We start from the raw sequence: 22,681 nt of genomic DNA, 5'->3' as shown, positions 1-22,681 counted from the left end.
CTCCGTGCTCCATGCCTCGCCTCCTAGACGCTGTGCCGCTCCCCAGCCCACGTGTAACACGCCTGTCCTGTTCTCGGAGTGCACGCAGAGTACTCATCATTAATTGGCTCCTTTTCCAAAACCGTAGGCATGAGTATTTCCTTGAAGTGCTAAAGCTGTGTCTCCTCGGGAGTGATGACCCGAATTAAATGGGTATTAGTCCACCTGGGCCCCTCACTTCTCTCTCTCTTTCTCTCTCTCTCTCCGTCTCTTTTTTTTTCCTTTTTTTTTTAAGTTTCTGGCTGAAATGTCCATGTAGAAATAGCTCTGTGAGTGTAAGATCTCATAACTAATTTTAAATTGTCTGTTGTCTGTGCTTTTTCATTGCTAGCTACTAAAGTAGACTACATTTCTGAGCAGCTTGTTTGAAGAGATGGTCATTAGATCACTTTGCAGGGCAGAAAGTTCGGCTCATTCCAAATTGTCCACCAGAAATTGCAGTGGGCATGGAGGGGGACACGACTACAGAAGTTCCACCTTGGCCGTTTAAAAGAACCCTCATTGAGGCAGCCAGGCGTCCTTGCCCCCGCCCAGACCCCATGAGCTGGCTGCTGGGACGTGGCAGGCGGCTCTGCAGACCCCCAACGGGCGGCCGGAGCCCCAGCGGCTCCTGTTGAAGGCCGCAGCCCCGGCAGGGGTCACAGAGCTGGCGTGGCTGAGGAAGGCAGGCTGGGGCATTTGCTCCCTTTGTGGGTCTCTCCCCAGACGCCCCGGGAGGGAGGAAGGTTGCCAGGTCTGTCTGAAGCCCAAGCCCCAGGTACTAAGCTTGGCGAGGACAGCAAGTAGCCTCCCTTCTGGCTGGGGTCTGCTGGAAGGTCAGCCGTGGCCGCCGAGGCTTCTGCCCAGGGTCCCTGACCCCTCCGCAAGGAGCTACTGCCCCCTTCACAGCTGGGGTGCAGAGGCCAGAGCGGCCGTAGTCACGTCCCACGCCCCTGGGCCTCCGGCGTCACGTGCCACAAGGTGCCTGAGCGCAAGAGCCTCCAGGCCCTCTCCCCTGGGCCCTGGGTCCACGCAGTGCGGGCTGCCCGCCGCTGCCCCGGGTGTAGCCCCCTGGCCCGCGCCTGCCCGCCAGTCCCGGCAGAGGCCTCCCGCCGCCCACCGAAATGCCCCTCCAGGTCCGAAACGCGCACGTAGCCCCGCAGCCAGACCACCTCTTGAAGCAAGGTGTTGCCTGACCTGAGTGAGCCATTGTTTCGGCCGTCACGTGAGAATGCCCGGCGCCCGCTGGTGGCCCTGGGGGGCCGAGCGGCGTGACCGACCCGCCTGTGTGTGACTCCCTAGGGTCCTCCACCAGCAGCCTGGCCCCGGGTCCCGAGCCGGGCCCCCCGCCCCCCCCCGCACGTCCAGGCACAGACCAACAACAGCAACAACAGGACGGGCACCTTCACGGACGACCTGCACAGGCTGGTGGACGAGTGGCCCGGCAAGACGGCGGGGCCGGCGCAGCTGAAGCCCTCGCTCAACCAGCTGAAGCAGACCCAGAAGCTGCAGGACATGGAGGCCAAGGCCGGCCCAGCCCCGGCTGCCAGCGAGGCGCGGACGGTGAGTGGGACGGGGTGGGGTGCGGGGGGCAGGCCGGCTCCGGAGGGTAGGGGCAAGGGGCAGCAGCAGCTAACATCTGTTAGCGTACTGTTTGCAGACATTGCGTCTCTTAGCTATCACACGTGGGGTGTAGTGTAAGGAATTGGCACCCACGACCATAGCGGCTGACACGTCCAGACTTGGCTGGGCAGACTGCGTGCTGGAGAGTACCATGAAGATGATGTTGAAGTCCTTAATCCAGATTCCCCAGGGGAAGCTGGCTGGCTGGAAATTCGAGCAGGAGCCAGTGCTGACGCTAAGGCAGAAGATCTTCTTCTGACCCTCAGTTCTGCCTTTTAAAATCTCCAGCTGGTTGGATTATGAGTCTCCCCACACTGCTGAGGGTGATCACCCTTGTGGATTGTAGATGCAATCAACTGATTGTAGATGCAGTCCATTGGTTATAGATGCACATCCCACGTGTGTCATGTTCTCACAGTAACAGGCCAGTGGTTGACCAAACAACTGGATTCGATAACCTAGCCAAGTTGACCCATGAAATTAACCATCACATCCATGAATTACATTTTCCCACTTCATGGATGGGAAACTGTGGCAGTGAAAAGTTAAGTAGCTTGCCCAAGTTCCCCCAGCTAACACATGGAAGGGATGGGATTGAATGTCAAGGAGTCTGCCTCCAGGTCTCAGCCCATCAGCACCCCCGGCCCCCTGCTGAGCTGTGGGATGGTGGGGGCATAAGCCCCCTGGCAGCCCGGAGCTGCGATGCAGGGAGCCTCGTCTTGTCGGACCCACCTTCTGCCCCCAGCCGTTGAAGATTTCCAGCTCTTTCAGGGCTTGGTGTGCACCTGCAACCTGAGTGCCAACCTGTTACTTGGGCCTTTTGCTCTCATGCCTGTTGGACAGAAGGGCTGCACTGACTGACGACTTGCTCGGGATTTTACCTCTTGTGTCAAGATAGATCTGTAACTTCCCTTTCTCATAGTGCTCTTAGGATTGAAAATGCAGTGCATTTTTATATCAAGGATTTGCCGACTTCAGAAACTAGTTGGCGGGGAGTATTCCTTCATTTTTAATTTTTTTGGAGGCGTTTGTGTAAGATTTGTATTAAATCTGTTTTCATTATGGATTTACTTTTCAGTTATAGTTTTAGTATCATTAGGTTTTCTGTTTCTTGTGACAATTTTGTTAAATTGTGTTTTTTAGCAATTGATCCATTTTCTAAATTTATCTAAAGTTTCCAATTGATTAGCATAAAGTTGCTTTTAATGTCTTCTCCTTTTACAGTTTGTAGGATTTGCAGTGTTATCTTCTTTTTCGTTGCTGATGGTGGTGATCTGTGCCTTCTCTGTCTTTTTTCTTCCTTAAGCAGTCTACTTAACAGTTTATAAATCTTAGTAGCATTTTCAAAAGCCTTGAATGATTTGGGCTTCTGTGTTATATACTTTACTGTATAATTCATTAATTTCTTCTCCTTGCTATTTATTTCTTTCTATCCTTGGATTAATTTTCTGTTCTTGAAAGTTTCTTGACGTGTGTAGTTCACTTATTTCTGGCCTTTCGTCTTTTAATAATATATATTATATAATATGATTATATAATATTATATATTATCTAATATGGTATATTAGATAATATGATTATATAATTTATAATATATAAATTTAATGTTGAACATTAAATATTAGGAAGTGTCCACTTTGTTGTACCTTTTGCCTTAAAATCTTTGTCTAGAATTGATATCGCTACACTAGTTTGTGTTGGATTATGATTTACATTTGTATATGTTTTCCCATTCTTTTTTTTTTTAACATGGGCAGGCACCGGGAATCGAACCTGGGTCCTCTGGCATGGCAGGCGAGCATTCTTGCCTGCTGAGCCAGCGGAGCTTGCCCAGTTTTCCCATTCTTTACTTTCTGTCTTTTCTGTATTATGTTTTAGATGTTTCCTCTAAGCAGTGTGTCATTGAGTTTTGTTTTATTTTTTAATTGTGTTTGAAAATCTTTGTCTTTTAATTAAAGTACGTAGTCTATTTACATCTAACATAATTGCTTATATATTTTAGTTTCAATGCATTATCTTACCATATGCTTTCTGTTTTTACTGTCCATTTCTACTTTCTTTCAAACTTGATGAGTGTGGTTTATTATTCTTTTTTCTTCCCACTGTTAGCTTAGAAGATTCATTTCATTTGATTCATTCAGTGAATATCCTAATTATTTATAGAATGCTTCTTAAATTATCAAAGTCTAACGTTAGCTGCTGTTTTTTTACCCTTTCCCAAAGCAAGGACCATAGGACATTTTAATTGAATCTGTTACCCCACTGGTATTTTTTTTAATTCCTTACAGATTTTAAGTTCTGTGGTACATTTTTATTATCATTTACATTTATTTGCATATTTACCATTTCTGTTGCTCTCCTTTACTTCCTACCTCTCCAGTCTTCCATCTGGGGCCATTTTTTTTTCAGCATTTCCTTTATTGTCTACTAGTGACAAATTTCTCAGTTTTTGTCTAAAAATATCTTTATTTCATCATTATTCTTGGAGCATATTTTCTATTGGTATAGAATTCTAGTTTGGCCATTATTTTCTCTAAGCATTTTGAAATTATCATCCCCCTTACTTGGCTTCTCTTGTTTTTGTTGGATGTAAGCTGCCAGTCTGTTTGTCGTTCCTTTAAAGATAAGAACTTCTTCTGGTTTCTAGTAGCTTCATTTTCAGGAGATTTGTTATGAGGAGCTTTGGCATAGACTTTTAAAAATCCTACTTAGGTATCTATGACTTGATTTCTTTCATCAGTATTGGAAGTTTTTCTGCCATTATCTCTTCAAATACTGTCTCTGCCTCACTTTTCCTCACTTCTCTCCTCCTAAGATTTCATTCACTTTCATGGGAGGCCTTTAAAGTATGGAAGTACAAAAAGATAGAAAATAAGTAACAAAGGGTAGAATTAAAAGACCTTCTACCCTTTGTTACTTATTTTAAAAGAAGTCTTAAAAGACTTAAAAGAAGGTCTTTTAATTTTACCCTTTGTTACTTATTTTCTATCTTTTTGTATCTCCATACTTCAATCTAGATATTTTCTTCAGATCTGTCTTCCAGTTCACTAAACTTCTCTTTGGCTGTGCTGTCATTAACTTTTTCATTTTCATTATCATATTTTCAGTTGAGAAATTTCTGTTTGCTTTTTCTCATATCTGCTGAATCTTTCCTATGGTTCCCAGCTCTCTGCCAAAATCTTTAATCTTTTATCTCCTTATGCATAGTTTTTACAGTTTATATTTTCTGATTCACCTAGTTATTCTTTATATTGCTGTATCTTTTCTTTTGCCTGGTTTTTAAAGTTGAGTGTGAGACATGTATTTGAAATTTAACTTGTAAAAATAATTTGAGGTCTAATAGCAGTTTTCTTGTAATTGTTTTAATATACCTTTGAGCACCTTACCTATTCTTGTTAGCCACCATTTGTTAAGTGCCTGGTCAAGAATTTTGACCATTTTAAAGTTGATGTCTTTTTCTCTCTATTGATCTATGGAATTTGTTATATGTCCTTTGCCATAAATATGTATATTGGATGTATTCTACCAGTCTTTACCTTCTCTTTTCACTTTTGAAATGGCAGAAGTTTCGGTTTTGTTGAGGTCCACTTTATCGAACTGTTTTAATGCTTAGTGATTTTTGTGCCCTATATAAGAATTCTTTGCGTCTTCCAAGACCATGAAGATTTTTTTCTAGAAGCTTTATAGCTTTAGCCATCATATTTTTTGAGTCATCTCAAATTAACTTTTGTGTGCTTTGAGGTAGCAGTCAAGATTTTGTTTTTTCCTGTGAACAACATCTGATTGTTCCAGCACCTTCCTTCCCACACTGAATCACATTGGTGCATTCATCAAAACTCAAGTGAGCATGAACATTTCTGAAACTCACTATTTTATTCCATCAAGCCGTTCCTTTATTCTTATAGTAACACCATGCTTTCAGTTACTATAACTTTATAGAAGGCTAAGTATCTAATAGCATATGACCTACAATTTTAGTCTTCTTTTTTAATATTGTCTTGATTTTTCTAGGTCTTTAATATCTCCATGTGCATTTAAAAAATAGCCTGTCAGTTTTTTACAGGCTGCTAGGATTTTGATTGGGATTGTAATGAATCTGTTGATCAGTTGAGTGAGATATGACATACTATCAATATTGAATATTCCTAAGATAGTATTGTCCTTTAATTTCATCTTTCAACATGTATCAGCCAGAGTTCTCCAGAAAACAATGAGTGTGCATGCATACATTTACATATACACACATAAATATTACAAAATAAGGAAGAAATATACATAACAATTGCAGACCTTGTTTCTGTAACTGGTCACATGGTTGTAATATATATTTATCACTACCTTCCTCCAGTACCCATTCCTTATTCCTTTCACCCTCAGCCAGCAACTTGGCTGGTCGTGGTTCTTTTCCTGGTGGGGTGACCCATGCCTTCATTCATGAAGGGTCCTGCCTGGATTAGGTTGTTGCAATTTTCCACTGATGTTATCACAGGGCATGGTAGCGCTAAGAGATGCCCTGGGATCTCCAGTACTCCAGGCAAACTCTTCTTTACCTCCATCGTGTATTGCAGTCCTGTTTTCCCCTGATAGGGACCATCACCCCAGCCAGTAAAGTCATCCGCTTCTCTGCCTGTTGATTTAGGATGTGGGGAGCCCACATGGCCGGGTGGCAGTCCCCACTTCCAGTTCACTGGAGCCACTGCTGTGTCCCCACCTCTTCCTAACCCTAACCCTAACCCTAACCCTAACCAGTCATTGAATTTAGTCATTAATGAATTTAGTTTAATTAAGCTCATTAATCATTAATGAGTTTTGCTGTAAACATCTGCAAAGACTTTATTTCCAAATGAAGTCACATGCTGGGGTTCCAGGTGGACGTGAATTTTGGAGGCCACCCAACCACGACAGTCTTCCCCCATCTCCCCAAAGGTCACATCTGTCCCGTGTGCAAAATATATTCACTTCAGTCCAAATCCCCGAACGTCTTCACCCATTCCCACGTTAGCTCTTTGTCTGAAATCTTTTCTATCAACTGGGAACGCTCCCAGTCTCATCGTGGAAGTCATCTAAACCAAGCATGGATGTATCTCTGAGGGTCCACCCTGAGAGAGAAGTCCTGTCCTGCTGTGAACCTGGAAAACAAGGGCTGTGCCTCCAGAGCGCAGCCGCGGGGCGGGGGATAGGCATTCTCTTCCTAAAAAGAGGAAACGCAAGGAATCCGGGACCCACCGGTCTGAAGCAAGTCCCAGCCCCAGCAGGGCCTATTCCTTTACGTCTCCGGGCCTGAGAGCCGGCCCCTGTGGCTCCAAGCACGTCCTCTGGGTCCTCGGCTAGGACATGAAAGCAAGACTGACTTCTGTTCCTTGTGCCCTGCAACCTTGCTGGGTCTACTTCCTACCTCTAGAAACTGCCTCCTCAGTTGTAGGTTTTCTGTGCTACACCATCTCTTCATCTGCAGATAAGGACAGCTTTACTTGTCCTTTGCAGCCTGCGCCTTTCGTCCTCTTGCCTCTGCCAGGCCCTCCAGGGCAGGGTCCCCGATGGGGCCGAAGCCTGGGAGAGCGTCCACCTCTGATGCCATGGCCGGGCTGCCCGCAGCTGCCTTCCCGGCCCCGCGAGGGTCCCTTCTGGTCAGCCCTCCTGCCAGGGGGGTTTCCCCGAAGGGGTGCTGCCTTCTGCCCTGGTTCCCTTCCTTCTCGGGAGCTCATCGTGGGTTTCTCTCGCGCGCAGTAGCTGCGGGGAATTACACTGGTGTCTGAGGCCTCCGCAGCTTCATGGTCTAGGATAAACCCCGCTGGGTTTTGTATTTGCTGGATTTGATTTGCGGATATTTTGTTGAGGCCTTTTGCATGCCCCGGCTGTATTATTCCCAGTTCCTGTTCGTGTCCTTTTGGACTTTGGCCCTGAGAACATAACCCACGGGCTGCTCCTTCCCCGTGCCCTCCGAGGCTGTGCCCTTGGACTGTTGCCAAGTGCAGGGCCTTCTTGGCCATTGCCTCTGGGCGTGTCTGCTTCGTTGAGACCCTCGGGCCCCCAGCTCCTTCTCGTGCTGCTGTAGGACCCCTGAGGCTGGGGGTCTGCCTTCAGTGTCCCTGGCTGTCACACAGGAGGCCCTTGTGTCAGCTGGGTAGAGGGGCTTTTGGTGGCTGCACCCAGCAGGGCCCTGATCAGGAACCCGCGTCCGGCTGTGGACGATGGGGGCACCTCCGTGGGCCGTCAGAGGCCACTCGTCCTCCCACTAATCCTGGGGATGGAGCTGCAGCCTGGGACCTGGGGTCCCCACAGGGAAGGCAGCCAACTGCGACCCAGCGTAACCCGCCCTCTCCTTACCTCTGTCTTATAGATGGTCCCGCCGCGAGCAGCAGCCCCAGCGCCCGGCCCTCTGTCCACTGCGGTCATCCCCGGAGCTGCCCCAGCCCTGTCTGTGCCAGGTACTGCCCTCGGGGGCTTCCCAGCCCCGCTCTGTGCAGATGCCCCCTGCCGCGGCCTGCTCCCAGCTCCCCTGTGCTGGGGATACTGGCCGGCACAGCTGGGCCAGCCAGGCCCTTGGGGCAGCCACTGCCCCTCCCAGGCACCTGGCTTGGGTGCACCGAGCCTGCCCACGCTCCCGCCATACCTGCAGCCACCCGCAGCCCGCACGTGCAGCCCGAAGCTGCACATCACGTAGCTGCTGCCTCACCGCTTGCACATGGCGAGCTCTGGACAGGACAGGACGATCAGGTTGTGGCTTGGCCTGGGCGTCTCCCCTGCCTGCTCACAAGCCCAGTACCCACCCTGCAGGGCTCACCCCTGGGAGACGGCTCTCTCCGGCAGGTGGCCAGGCAGGCATAGCCACAGAGAGGGGCCACGTGCGGGGCAACATGTGCTTCCTTAGTTACCGGCAGCCTCTCCACGCAGCGGCCCCAGCGGTCAGCACCTCGCCGTCTTCACCCTCAGTTCCTGTACTTGAATTGATTCTTAGGTCACTGTAAAAAATAGCCCTGCAGAAGTTCAGCACCTTGAATCTCAGCTTTTCTGTTGTCTAATGGAAAGAGATCTTAGAAAAAGAAAGAAAAATTGCTCATCAGAAAAGTGTATTTTATTTATCATAGGCTTGTGAGCGTATATCTTTCTTATTTTAAGTGATAGAGATATGAATGAGTGACACACTCGAAGCTAAAATCTGGTCTTCAGGGTTCTGTTGTAAAATGCCTTTTAAAAATAAAAGGATTAGTTACTGTGAACACTGAGTTGCAAATGCTGGGCAGGAGTCCCTCTGCTCAGCCCCGGGGACAGGCGGCCTCTCTGGTCCGCAGTGGCCAGGAGAAGAGAGGAGGAACTGCATGTGTGGCTGGTGTGTCCTTGCCGCTTGTGACGAGCCGCTTAAACCACCCCGGCCGCTCAGGCCCCTCGTGGGCTGTGCCCGCGGCTGCGTTTCACTGCAGAACCTGCTGGAAAACACCAGGGTAACAGGTGGCCCCGGTGACCCCAGGCCACGCCGGCCCGAGCGTGGGGGGCAGCCACCCCTCCTGCCGGCCGTCCCCCTGCGGTGCCCTCACTCCTTCCCCCGCGCACTGTGCCCCACCCCCTTTGGGCGGGCGGCCGGGCAGTACCTCCGAGGCCGCTGGCCCAGGGTGGAGGCGGCTCTCCCTGGGCGCGGTTCATGAGGGACGGCGTTAGAACTGGCGCAGTCCAGTTGCTTTAGCCATTACTCCACCAGCTCAGTTAGAACTGACGTTTCTAGGCGATTATGCAGGATCTTCTGCCCAGGCAGACACTGTTGTAAGGGGTTTCTGTCCTCTGCAACACACGCCTCGTCTGTCTGGGTTTAGAGCCTCGTCTGTCTGTCCATGAGTAACTGGAAACCTCCCCACCCCCAGCTCACACCAAGGAGTAAAGTCTGAACCCCTCTTGCCTGTCAGTTCTTGTACCCCGACAGCCAAGTGGTATGAAGTCCCCCGAGAGACTGTGTATGTTAAGGAGAAAAATAAACATTTGTGCTCAAAAACGGTGTGGAGAAACATCTTTTTCTTACCCCGAATCCTCCACGTAGGGCTGAGCTTGGAGGAGGGGAGTGAGCCAGGTGCGGCCAGGTGGAGCAGGTATCTGCTGGGTGGGGCCAGGTGGGCCAGGTGCAAGTGGGCGGGGCCTGGCTGCAGGGTGGGGCTGGGTCGGGACATGCAGGGTGTGGTCTCTGCCCGTGGGGACGTTTGCTGCCCAGCCTTGCAGAGCGGAAACTTGGGGCCCACAGCACCTGCCCCCGCCGGCCTGCAGCCTGGCCCCTGGGAAGGCCCCAGGCCCACTGCCCAGGGGGCGGTCCGGGCACGTGGCTCCTGCCGAGAGCCGCCTCTGAGTCTGAGGGTCTCGACTGCAGTGGGCCCTGCCCAGCTGGAGGGAGCTGCTCTGCAGTATGTGCAGGGGTGCTGCCCTGGCCCCACTGGACCTGCCCCGTGCAGGCATCCCCATGGCCCTCCTTTCCAGGGGCCTACCCGGGGGCCCGGAGCTCCTTCCCATCCACTCCAGGGTCAGCCTCAGTCCACGAGGGGCCCTGGCTTTCCCTCTGGCACAGGGCCGTGGGGAGGTGCTGGCCTGGTGGGCGCTGGGTCCGTGTGTCCTGGCAGGGGCGGGCCCTCTGGGTGCTGGTGTTTGCGCCCTCCTGCGTTGCCCTGGGGCCCGGCACACCCTCTGCAGTGTGTTGGAGCTGGGAGGGGTGGGGGGGAGCAGCCGCTTCTGCCTCCGCAGCAGCAGGGGTGCGCAGCGGTGCGGCCCAGCTCAGGAGGGCGCTGGGGAGGGGCCTCGGTGGACGCCCCCCTGCCCTGCTCCTGGCTGCTCTGGGGTGCCGGGCTCTGGGTGGAGGGTGGGGGCCGCATCTCACCGCAGGGTTGAGGCCTTCGAGCAGACTTGCGGTGCACTTGCTTCGCGGGGCGGGGGTGGGGGCTGAGGCGCACACGCCGTGCCCGGGATCTCGGCTGGGAAGTGGATGCTGCCCGCGCGTGGTGTGGAATGGCTGCTGGGGACAGGCCCGGCCGAGCAGCCCGGCCCCCAGCGGGTCACCTCCTTTGGCGTCGGCAGACCCCAAGGGCCGGAGGCCGCGGGCTGGCCTGGACCCGCTGCTCGGGTGGGGTGGTGCGCTGACCGGGCGTGAGTCGGGGGTGGTGGCTGATGGCGGCGGGGCCGTAACGGGCTGGTTTTGTCTTCCAGGTTCTGAGCGCGAGAAGCCCGCCTGAGCCCGGTCGCCCGGTCCTGGCACCAACGCCAGGCCCACGCCAGCCCGAGCCACGGAGGAACGCTGGGAAGTGCCAGCCCTCGGCCTGCCCCGCGCCTTGTCCGGTCCACGCTGTTTTGTAACCACTTTCTAAGCACTTTTTTTATTCATGATTGGAAACACAAATGTAATGCAAGAATAAAAAGTATTTTGGGGGATAAAGGACTTTGGTTCTTAAGCCTGTTGTCCTTCTGGCAGGCAGGGGACAGCAGAGAAGTGACGGGTTGGGGGCAGGAGAGCCGCAGCCTGGGGACGGGGGCGCAGGGTGGGATGCCAGTGACCAGTGGTCTCCTTGATGTGGAGGTGGTCGCGGCACTTCACAGTGTACCTGACAGCTCAGGGTCCCCAGGAGAGCAGCTGGGACTGAGGTCAGGCCTCCGTCCTTGTCCCTGAGCCCGGCCTGGACAGCAGCTGGGTGCAGAGGCCCGGGCTCAGGCCCCCTCCGCGCCAGCTCTCCCCAGCTGGCCCGCAACCCCCTCTGCTGAGCGGGGCCCGGGGACTCCATTGCGGGAGCCGGGCGGGAGGTGGCACCCCCAGGGTGGGCGGCGTGCTGGCTGCCCCCAGCCACGGTTCCTTGGCATGCCCACCACGTGCGTGTCCTCTCCCTCCTCTCCGGGCTCTGCTGCCCTCTAGCTCTGCTTGTCCGGGACTCCAGCAATAGGATGAAGGGCCCCCTTGGGCGCACCTTAACTCCAGCACCGCCTCCGGGAGGGTTCCCTGCTTGCAGAGGGGAAACGCCCTCGGCATCGGGGTTCAGACCCCGAGTGTGGGCAGACTCGGGGTGCGGAACTCAGGCACCACCGAGCGCCCACGCCCCGGCCTGCAGGTGGAGAGCAGGTGCCCCGGCGTCCAGCACATGGCTTCAGGGGGGGCTCACCTGGCCTTCCCAGCCCCGCATCCCCTGGGGGACCCAAGTCACCCGCTGCCCCGGGTGCAGGGTGGGCATCCCCCGGCCTGAAGTCCCCCTTCTAGAACTCGTGAGTGTGGCCTTTGAAAGGGGCCCCTGGGGTAGCCAGCGCCCTCTGGCCATGGTGGGCCAACAGGACAGGGTCACATGCTCCTGGGGGCTTGGCCGGTCCCAGGGCGGAGGGGCCCGGAGCGTGGCTTGCAGGGAAACCCACCCACCTGGGCTGGCAGCTGGAGGTCCCAAGGAGACCCGGGTGCTGGGCTGGGGAGAAGTGGCGCCTTTACTCTCATCCACCTCTGACCAGGACTGTGCGTCTCCCGTGACTGTGGTGCACTCCGCAGCAGACAGCTCTGTCCACGGTGGGCAGCTCCATCCACAGCGGGCAGCTCTGTGGCTCTGTCACCGCGGACGGGCCAGTTCACTTTCGAGGGACTGCAAACATCTCAAAACGTCACCTGGGCACATCGTGACAAAATCCCTGGCCCTCAAGACTTAATGCTGTCCAAATGCCCGAGAAAAGCATAACAGGCCGAGGCCCTTCGTTCACAGTGAACCCTCGGGGCACTGCTGTCCACTGCCAGCCAGGCCACAGTCTGTGCAGGTGGCCAGGGAAGCATCCGGAGAGGCCGTGCATGCTAGCTCTCGCCAGCTCTCTTGGCACTGCTGCCTTCACTGCGCCCTGCCCCCCAGGTGTGTAGCACGTGGCACACCTTGGCGATGGAGCAGAGAAGCCCTGTCTCCAGGCCTTGGGCAGGCAGCCGGGTCCAGCCAGAAGTTTCAAGAATTGCGTGTGGCCCTCGCATAGGGCCAGGCTGGTCTTTGTTCTGTTAGTTTGGCGTGCCTGCTGCCCGGGCGAGCAGGCACCGGAAGTTGTGGTCGCTCGTGTGGGTCTGTTTTTATCACCCATTCGTGGCATGTTACAGGTTTTCTGTCAACTGTAGCAATGCAAAGTCTTTCTCAACCCAAATTTATTTGAATTGTTTTCTTAAAAGCAGGTAATAGTACAGGTGTACCTGAGCTAATGGTAAAAGGCTGAGGGCCAGAGGCTGTCTGGAAACCCGGGGTGGCTCATGGCGGGGTCGTAAGTGTGTCCAGCCGAGGCGAGGCCCTAAGGGAGCTAACAGTTAACCCCCCTCCCCAAACTGCACAGGAGTCAGCTTCTGGAGCATTCCGGCGGGGGCCAGGCTGGGGAGGGCAGAGGTGGAGCAGCCAGGTGGAGTAAGCACGTGTGCTCACCACAGCGTAGCTGAGGGGCTACCACTCAGACCTCGCCCTCGGGCACAGCCCGCCCCTCAGCCTCCAGTCCCCCGCTCACCCTGCAGACTGCAGGGTGACCCCCAGGCCCCTGGCTTGGAATTTAAGGAGTCGCCTGCCGGACGTGGCTGCCCTCGGCTTCGGTGGGTGGGGATGTTGCTGCTGGAACACAGCGTGGTCTCACCCCTGCTGGGAAGCCTTCGCCCTCCCTTCTGCCGCAAAAAAGCCTCTTGGCCTGGCCTGCTGGCGCATGCACTGGCCCTCTCGCCCAGTGCCCTTCCCAGTCCCCACGACCTGCCCCGGGCACCAGAGGCCTTCCCCTCACGGCAGGTTCCCGGGCGTGCACCTCGAGTGTTAAGCTTGGTTTTGCATTTTTTTTCATTAGGCCACTTGTAGGTTTACAGAAAATCGATGCACAAACTTTAGGGTTCCCCCACCTCCCTCTACTCGGCCTTAATGTGGTAGGTACCTTTGTTACAATTGAACCAAAATTATTATTAATTATAATTATATTATTAAGGCTGTAGTTTGCAGTTGGGTTCACTCTGTCTCATACATGTCTGGATTTTTTTTTTAGTTATTTTTCATTTTTTTGGTGATATATTAATAACCTAAACTTTCCTTTCTGGGTTGCTTTCAAACACATTCACTGGTATTGCATTCACTGGGGAAGCCCCCACAGCCACCCGCTCCAGGATTTTCCATCACCCCAACAGAAACTCTGCACCCGTTGGGCCCTAACTGCCCCTCCCCATTGCCAGTGACCTGTCAGCTAGTTTCTGGCTTAATTGCAGAGCAGCCCCGATGCTCACAGCTGGTGCACAGTGAGCTGTGGTGTTAAAGTGAAACTCTCCTGGGCAGATGCGACCTCAGTCCAGCGTGGCCTCCATGAGCACATTGGTTCCACTGATGGATTTCGGGGCTGGGAAGGAGCCTGTCCCTGCGTGGATGCCCTCTGCAGGGCCCCCACAAGCAGCTGTCCAGGCTGCATCTCCCAGGACAGGAAACTCACATCTCCCAGGAAGCCTGCTTCGCTTTACGCTGTTCCTTCTCCGCGCCAGGTCAGCTGTGCTGCACACCCTGCCCTCCACCCTCGCGCTGGTCTTGGACGGCTGCCCCGATAATCCAGCGGCTCTCCGGGTGCCAGCCCCGCACCGCGCACCTCCTCTCTGGGCTGACCCACTTCTCTGCTCTGAAAAGTATATGCCATCCCAGGGCTGGTCCGTTCTTGGTGAGCTGGGAAAACCCGGCAGTGGAGAATGAGGCTGCCCCAGGACTCTGCATAAGTGAGGCTATCTTTTTGTTAGAAAAAGAAGCAATCGCCCCCCTCTTCTCTTTACCAGGCCCCATTCGAGCCATCCGCAAAGAGAAGCCCAATCCACCCACCTGAAACCTCGGGGAGACACTGGACAGTGAGCGAATGACCGCAGCAGGCTGGTTGGCCCGGCCGGAGCCAAGCACGATGAATTTGTGGTTACGCCTGCAGGACTTCTGCCTGGCAGTGCAGACGGGTGCGGCAGGGAAGGAGACTTGGAAGGGGCTGGAGGGCAGGCCTTCTTGTCCCTCACCCCCCACGCCCCAGGCCACCAGCCTCCCAGACCAGCCAGAACCGTTTCCCTCCTCCCCATTGCCCTCTAGCTAAAAGCACCGTCTTCCCGGCTTCTCCTTCTGGAGAAGATGGAGCAGGGAATGAGATTTACCCTCCCACCTGAAACAAGCAACGAAAGGAGAAAGTACATGACAGCACAGTTGTAGGATCTGGCATGGGGCAGCCAGCGGTGCCGAGCCCCGGGGAGAAGATGCAGATGCCCAAGGCCCTGCGATGCCTTCAGGGAGGGGAAGCTGGCAGATGCCCGCTCAGGGCTCTGGAGAGCAGGGGAGCGCGGCAGGGCAGGAGGGGAGGCTAAGGAGCTGCAGAAAGAAGCGGTAAAGATGCTATAAGAAAGGAAAACTGCAAACCAATCTTCCTAATGAATATAGATGCAAAAATTCTCAACAAAATACTAACAAATTGAATCCAATATCAGTTAAAAGAAGTACACACCACAACCAAGTGGGGCTTATATCAGGAACTCAAGGGTGGTTCAACACAAGAAAAAAGGGTGGTTCAACACAAGAAAATCAATCAATGTAATATAGCGCATTAGCAAGTCAAAAGGGAAAAGCCAAATGATCATTTTGATTGATGCTGAAAAAGCATTTGACAAAATTCATCATCATTTTCTGATAAAAAACTTCAAAAGGAAGGAATTGAAGGAAATTTCCTCAATATGATAATAGGCATCACCGAAAAACCCATAGCCAGCATCTTACTTGATGGTGAGAGACTGGCAGCCTTCCCCTAAGATTGGGAATGAGACAAGGATGCCCTCTTTCACCACTATTATTCAACATTGACTAGAAGTTCTAGCTAGAGCAATCAGACAGGAAAAAAAAAAAGAAGGCATTCAAATCAGAAAGGTAGAAGTAAAACTTTCATTATTTACAGATGACAAGATACTATACTTGGAAAATCCTAAGAAATCTCAAGTTTCTTGAGCTAATAAATTCAGCAAAGTAGGATATAAGATTAATGTGTAAAAATCAATAATGTTTCTATACACAGGAGACAATTAAGAAAAAAACTCCTTTCATAATAGCAACTAAAAGAATCAAGTATCTAGGAATAAACCTAACCAGGGATATAAAGGACCTGTACATAGAAAACTACATAACACTGATAAAAGAAATCAAAGAATATCTAAATAGGTAGAAAGACATTCCATGCTCATGGATAGGAAGGTTAAATGTAGTTAAGGTGTCAATTCTATCCAAATTGATCTAAGGATTCAATACAGTACCAATAAAAAATTCCAACAACCTATTTGAAGACTTAGAAAATCTAGCTATCAAATTCATTTTGAAGGGAAAGAGACCTCAAATACCTAAAAATTATTTAAAAAGAAGAATGAAACAAGAAGATGAACAGTTCCTGATTTTAAAGCTTATTTAAAAAGCCACAGTGGTCAAAACAGCATGGTACTGGCACAAAGATAGGAGAACTGATTAGTGGAATTGAATCGAGAGTGCAGAAATAGACCACAAAATCTATGGGAAACTGATCTTTCACAAGGCCCCCAAATCCACTGAACTGGGACAAAACAGTCTTTTCAATAAATGGGCATGGGAGAACTGGATATCAATAAGCAAAAGAATGAAAGGGGACCCTTACCTTTCACTCTATACAAAAATTAACTCAAAGTGGATCAAAGACTTAAATATAAGAACCTTTACCATAAAACTCCTAGAAGAAAATACAGGGAAACATCTTCAAGACCTAGTAATAGGAGGTAGCTTCTTAAACGTTACACTCAAAGCACACACAACAAAAGAAAAAAAAATAGATAGATGGGAACTCCTCAAAATCAAATGCTTCTGTGCCTCAAAGGTCTTTGTCACAAAGGTGAAGAGGCTGCCAACTCAATGGGAGGAAATATTTGGAAATTACATATCGGATAAAGGTTGGATACTCTGTAGACATAAAGTAATTCTACAACTCAACAACTAAAGAACAAACAACCCAATTATAAAATGAACTAAAAATATGAAGAGATATTTTCCTGAAGAAAAATACAGATGGCTCAAGAACATGTGATGAGATGCTCATTTTCATTAGCTCTAAGGGAAATGCAGATCAATACTATAATGGGATATCAGGCCACACCTATAATGGCTGCAATTAAACAAACAGGAAACTACAAATGTTGGAGCGAATGTGGAGAAATTGGGACACTTATACACTGTGGGTAGGAATGTATAATGGTACAGCTGCTGTGGAAGACAGTTTGTTGGTTCCTTAGAAAACTAAATATTGAGTTGCCCTATGACCCAGCAATACCACTACTCGGTATATACCCAGAAGACCTGAAACAGTAACACAAACAGACATTTGCACAAAAGGTTCATAGCAGCATTGTTCACAAGTGACAGATGGAAACAATCCAAGTGCCCATCAACAGATGAGTGGATAAACAAAGTGTGGTGTGTATATTTGCTGGATGGCTATGCAGCAGTAAGACCAAACGACATCCTGAAGCACACGGCAAGATGGATGAGCCTTGAGGACATAATGCTGAGTGAAACAAGTCAGACACAAAAGGATAGGTACTTTATGATTTTGCTTTTATGACCTTGGTAAAAGTCAACTCAGAGGCTTAATATAGAATATAGGGGACATAGAGACATATGGAAACTAGAAATGGGTGAACTGTTAGCTAATGGGGTTGAACTTGAATGTGAGAGAATGGAGAAGTGAAGGTGGTTCACCAGTGGGTCTGTAAGTAACGCCATGTTGAAGGTGAACATGATTGAAAGCAGTCGTGTAGAGCCATGTATCTGATTAATATTACAAATATCAATACATTCTTCAATGAACTACTTAAAAGGTATGACTCTCATATAAGAGTAAATAATAGAGGGATATAGAGGGAAAACTACTATTGCATGCTATGGGCTATGCTTAATGGAAGACATCAACAGTGCCAGAGCAATACCAGGGATAAATAATTGGGGTAGAGGAACACAAGAGTTAAGGAGAGGTTTGGATTTTCTATTTGGTGAGGTCGTGTTTATCAGTTATTTTTCTTTTGGGAGTTTAAAATAGTTTAAAATTGAGAGGCTTGACGATTGTTCAACTAAGTGAGGATAATGTGATACATTATTGTTGCTTTTGGACATTATTTTTGATGCCCAATGGATGGAGGTGGCTGAAAGATATACTGACTGAGAAGAAGAATGGCAAACTTTGGTGTATACATATGATCGAATATTGTGCAGCTACAGAAAGGAAAGAAGTCATGAGGCATGCAGCAAGGAGAATGAACACGGGGATATTATGTGATACAAAACAAGCCAGAAGCAAAAGAGCAAATATTGTATGGTCTCTTTTAGAAAATAATTATCAGAAAATTGTAGCCTAGATTATGAGCTATTATAGCAGTCACATTTACTCCAGAGCTGTAATTGTTATTTCTAGATTCTGAGAAGCTGTGCTGTATATGTATTACCTGGTATTTCCTTGGAACTTTGGTTATGTTTATAATATTGAAGACTCAGCACAGGGGTTCTGCAGGTCTAAAAGTCAGCATTGCCACATACAACAACTGTTAAAGAAACTGAAGAAGACATAAGGCTTCAACTAGAGATAAGAATAAAGTCAATCAGGTCGGGTCTAAGGTAAATCAGAATGTAGGGGTGTGCTGGTTTGAAAGGATTTATGTACCCTAGAAAATCCATGTTTAATCCTGATCCAATCTTCTGGGAGCAAAGAGGGAGATGTGACTCCACCCATTCCACGTGGGTCTCGATTAGTTTATTGGAATCTTTTAAAAGAGGAAACAATTTGGAGAAAGCTTCAGGATAGTGAGAGAACCACCTAGTCTACCCGCCAGCAGCCTTTGGAGGTGAAGAAGGAGACTGCCCCCCAGGGAGCTTCATGAAGCAAGAGGCCTGGAGAGAAAACTAGCAGACATCATCATGCTCACTACATGACTTCTCAGTTAAGAGAGAAACCCTGAACTTCATCAGCCTTTCTTGAATGAAGGTAACCTCTTGTTAGTGCCTTAATTTGGACATTTTTATACACTTGCTTCAATTGGGACATTTTCTCAGCCATAAAACTGTAAACTTGCAACTTATTAAAATACCCTTATTAAAAGCTCCCCTAGTTCTGGCCTATCACATTCTGGCAGCTAGCAAACTAGAACAAGGGGTAAGGAGGACATTGTCTGTATTTTGGGACTTCATCTACCCAATGAGACCAAATAAGAGAGATTTATTTTGTACAAAAACCCAAGTTTTCTGTAGCACATAATCTGACTCAACCTGTCTGGATAGTTCATTTAAACAACCCAAACACATGGAGCCCAAAATGAGAATGAGGGTTTGTAATTCTGCATAGCTTAAACTAATGCCCAGATACATCCCAGAGTATGTTGAGCAGATAAATAAAAAGTATTGGCAAAGTCCCTTGAGGGAAGTGAGAAAAAATATGGAGCTATTAAGCTTTAACCATGGGGGGAAACCCTGATACTGCCTCAAACATTAGGGACCCCAAAGTCAATAAGCCAAGCCTTGACCTTGAGGGTTGCTCCTGTGAAGCTTGTTTATGTAGCAGAGACGATTAGCCTACCTGTGTTACGCCTAAGAATCATTTCCAGAGGACCTCTTTTGTTGCTCAGTTGTGGCCTCTCTCCCTCTAAGCCCAACCTCTCTCTCTCTAAGCCCAACCTCTCTCCCTCTAAGCCCAACCTCTCTCTCTCTAAGCCCAACCTCTCTCCCTCTAAGTCCAACCTCTCTCTCTAAGCCCAACTCTGCAAGTAAAATCATTATCCTCCCCCCATATGGGACATGACATCCAGAGTTGGAGTCTCCTTGGCAATGTGGGACATGATTCACAGGGATGAAACTGGCCCTGGTACCAGGGGATTGACAATGCCTGCCTGACCAAAAGGGAGGAAAGAATTGTACCACAGTAAGGTATCAGTGGCTGAGAGAGTTCAAATAGAATTGAGAGGCTATTCAGGACACTGTTCTTATGCAAGATTCAGCTAGATAATACTATTTACCATGGTCTGTCAGCCCCCAACCATATCCATTCCTGCTAACCTTAAAGAACACCTAGGGATCTGAGATTCTATAAAAACTTTCCAGAAACCTACAACCTCCCGATGGTTTACTAGACCAGATAAGTCCTGAAACCCAGAGGAGCCAGCCTCTCTAGAACATCAACCACTTCCATCCCTGTATCCCATATTATTGACAGTTTTTTCCAGCATGAAAAATCTAGAATTGACATGGCCCAAATACCCCTAAAGATTGGGAGAAAGACCAAAGGGGAAAGAGGAGTTGTAACAGAGAAGATCATATTTAACAAATGAGCACAACTGCTGAATCATTATATTGATGATCCTTTCAGTCTTCCGTTTCTAGAAGGAAGAACCTAAAAGTGTGGAACCATAACCCATGTCAAACTCTGAAATCTGTTTTAGAACTACTTGTTACAATGTACTTTGTAATTTGTTGCTTGTTGGTATATATGCTATATTTCACAATAAAAAAGTTGGAGGAAATACAGATTTTGGAAGTAATCAAAGATATTCAAACAAATCTCCTAAATCAACTCAAGGAGAAGGAGGGAAATAAGGTTAAGAGATAAAGTATATTAAGAAGACACTTGGTGAGCATAAAGATTTCAAAGCATGCAAAGAAAATAACAGAACTTATGGGAATGAAAGACACAATTGAAGAGCTTAAAAATAAACTATAGACATACAGCAGCAGATTTGAACAGGCAGGAGAAAGAATCAGAAAAGTAGAAGATAGGACATCCAAAATCATACAGTCCAAAGAATAGATAGAGAAAAGAATGGGGAAAAAATGAGCAGGATCTCAGGAAACTGAATGATCACACAAGACATGCAAACATGCACATCATGGGTGTCCCGGAAGAAGAAGAGAAGGGGAGAGAGAAAGAAAGAATATCTGAGGAAATGCTGGCTGAAATTTTCCCAAATCTTTTAAAAGACTTAAATATACATGTCTGTGCTGGTTTGAAACTGTTATGTACCCATGAAAAGCCACGTTTTTCTAAGATCTAAGGATCTTTTGTGGGTTGGACATTTGATTAGGTTGTATGCCAGTGTGAATGTGTTATATGCCCCCAGAAAAGCCATGTCCTCTTTCCTGATCCAATCTTGTTGGGGCAACCATGTTTCTTTTAATCCTGATTCAATACTGTGGGGTGGAAATTTTGGATTGTTTCCATGAGAGGTGACACACCCATTGTGGGTGTGACATTTTGATTAGATAGAAATGTGACTCTCTCCATTTTGGAGAAAGCTCAGAGCCGACAGAGACATAGACCTTTGGAGATGCTTGGAATGCCAGCAGACAGAGCAGATGCATTGACTGGGATGTTTCCAGATGCAGAACCCAGCAGATGTAGCCATGTGCTTTTCCATGAGATGCTAAGCAAGCTAGAATCCAGAGCTGAGTCCTGAGGAGCTAAGCGAAGGTCCACAGATGCTTACAGAGGAAACCACTGGAATCAGAAGTTGGAAGTAATGGAACAGGGAACAAGCATGAGCAGATGCCAGCCATGTGCCTTCCCATGTGACAGACATTGGCCTTTCTTGAGTCAAGATATCTTTCTCTGGATGTCTTAGTTTGGGCATATTTATGCCCTTGTAACGTAATAAATTCGATTTTTAAAAGCCATTCCATTTCTGGTATATTGCATCCTGGAAGTCTTTAGCAAACTAATACAAGTTGTTTCCTTGGAGATGTCTCCGCCAAACTCAATGTAGGCCTAATTTTTTTACTGGAGCCCTCTATGAAGAGAATGAAAGGCAGAAAACAGAGACAGAGCTCAGAGCAGATACAGAGAGCAGAAAGCATAGATGCATGCAGACAGAAAATGGCCTCAGGAGATGCTGAACTGAGAAATGGAGTCCAGAATTCGTCTTGGAGAAGCTAAGAGAGGACTCATTGATGTTTAGAGAAGGAAAATGCCCCGAGAGAGGCCAGGGTTACCACAGAAGCTGAGACAGCCATTTTGAAACCAACCCAGGAGAGAGGGGCCAGCAGACATCACCATGTGCCTTTACATATGACAGAAAAAAATACCCAGAGGTGATTGGCCTTTCTTGAGTGAAGGTATCCTCTCGTTGATGCCTTAATTTGGACATTTCCATGGCCTTAAATCTGTAAATTTGTAACCCAACAAATCCCTTTGAAAAAGCCAGCTCATTTCTGGTATCATTGCATTTTGGCACCTTTAGCAAACTGAAACAATGTCAAAGAAGCACAACCTACTCCAAACAGAATAAATCCTAATAGACCCACTCCAAGACATATATTAATCAGAATGTCAAATGCCAAAGACAAAGAGAGAATTCTGAAAGCAGCAAGAGAAAAGCAACTCATCACATACAAGAGATCTTCAATAAGAGTAAGTTCTAATTATTCATCAGAAACCATGGAGGTGAGATGGCAGAGGTATGATATATTTAAGGTACTGCCAGAGAAATACTGCCAACCAAGAATCCTTACCTGGCAAAAAAAAAAATGCCTTCAAAAATGAGAGAGAGTTAAAATTATAGACAAGATAAACAGAAACTGAGAGAGCTTATCTACAAGAGACATTCCCTACAAGAAACAGTAAAGGAAGTTCTGCAGGCTGAAAGGAAAAGACAAGAGAGAGAGAGAGAGGCTGGTAGGAGAGTGTAGAACTGATGATTATCAATAAGGGTACTAAATGGTTAAAAGAGAAACAAACATAAGCTATGCATATAAAGGCCAAAGGATAAAAAAGTTGAAGTAATAACATTGAATGTTAATGGATTAAACTCCCCAATTAAAAATAAAAAGAGACTGGCAGAACATACTTAAAAATATGATCCTCCTATATGCTGTATACAAGAGACTCACCTTAGACCCTGTTCTAGTTTGCTAGCTGCCGGAATGCAACACACCAGAGACGGATTGGCTTTTATTAAAAGGGATTTATTTTGTTAGTTCTTCAGAGGAAAGGCAGCTAACTTTCCACTGAGGTTCTTTCTTACGTGGGAAGGCACAGGATGGTCTCTGCTGGCCTTCTC

At 48.7% G+C, this 22,681-nt stretch overlaps 1 protein-coding gene across 1 annotated transcript in view; it reads left to right on the top strand.

The window, feature by feature from the left end:
- WNK2 (WNK lysine deficient protein kinase 2) overlaps positions 1-8,405 on the top strand; it is a 130,571-nt gene extending 122,166 nt beyond the window's left edge. The window contains 3 exon segments of the mRNA XM_077138321.1: positions 1,321-1,361; positions 1,363-1,581; positions 7,982-8,405. Of these exon segments, the coding sequence (XP_076994436.1) occupies positions 1,321-1,361; positions 1,363-1,581; positions 7,982-8,305 (584 nt within the window). The 3' untranslated portion in view covers positions 8,306-8,405.
- The last annotated feature ends 14,276 nt before the right edge of the window (positions 8,406-22,681 follow it).

Source organism: Tamandua tetradactyla, chromosome 2, assembly GCF_023851605.1.
Source record: "Tamandua tetradactyla isolate mTamTet1 chromosome 2, mTamTet1.pri, whole genome shotgun sequence".
Lineage (NCBI taxonomy): Eukaryota > Metazoa > Chordata > Mammalia > Pilosa > Myrmecophagidae > Tamandua > Tamandua tetradactyla.
This window is presented reverse-complemented; position numbering and strand designations above follow the sequence as displayed.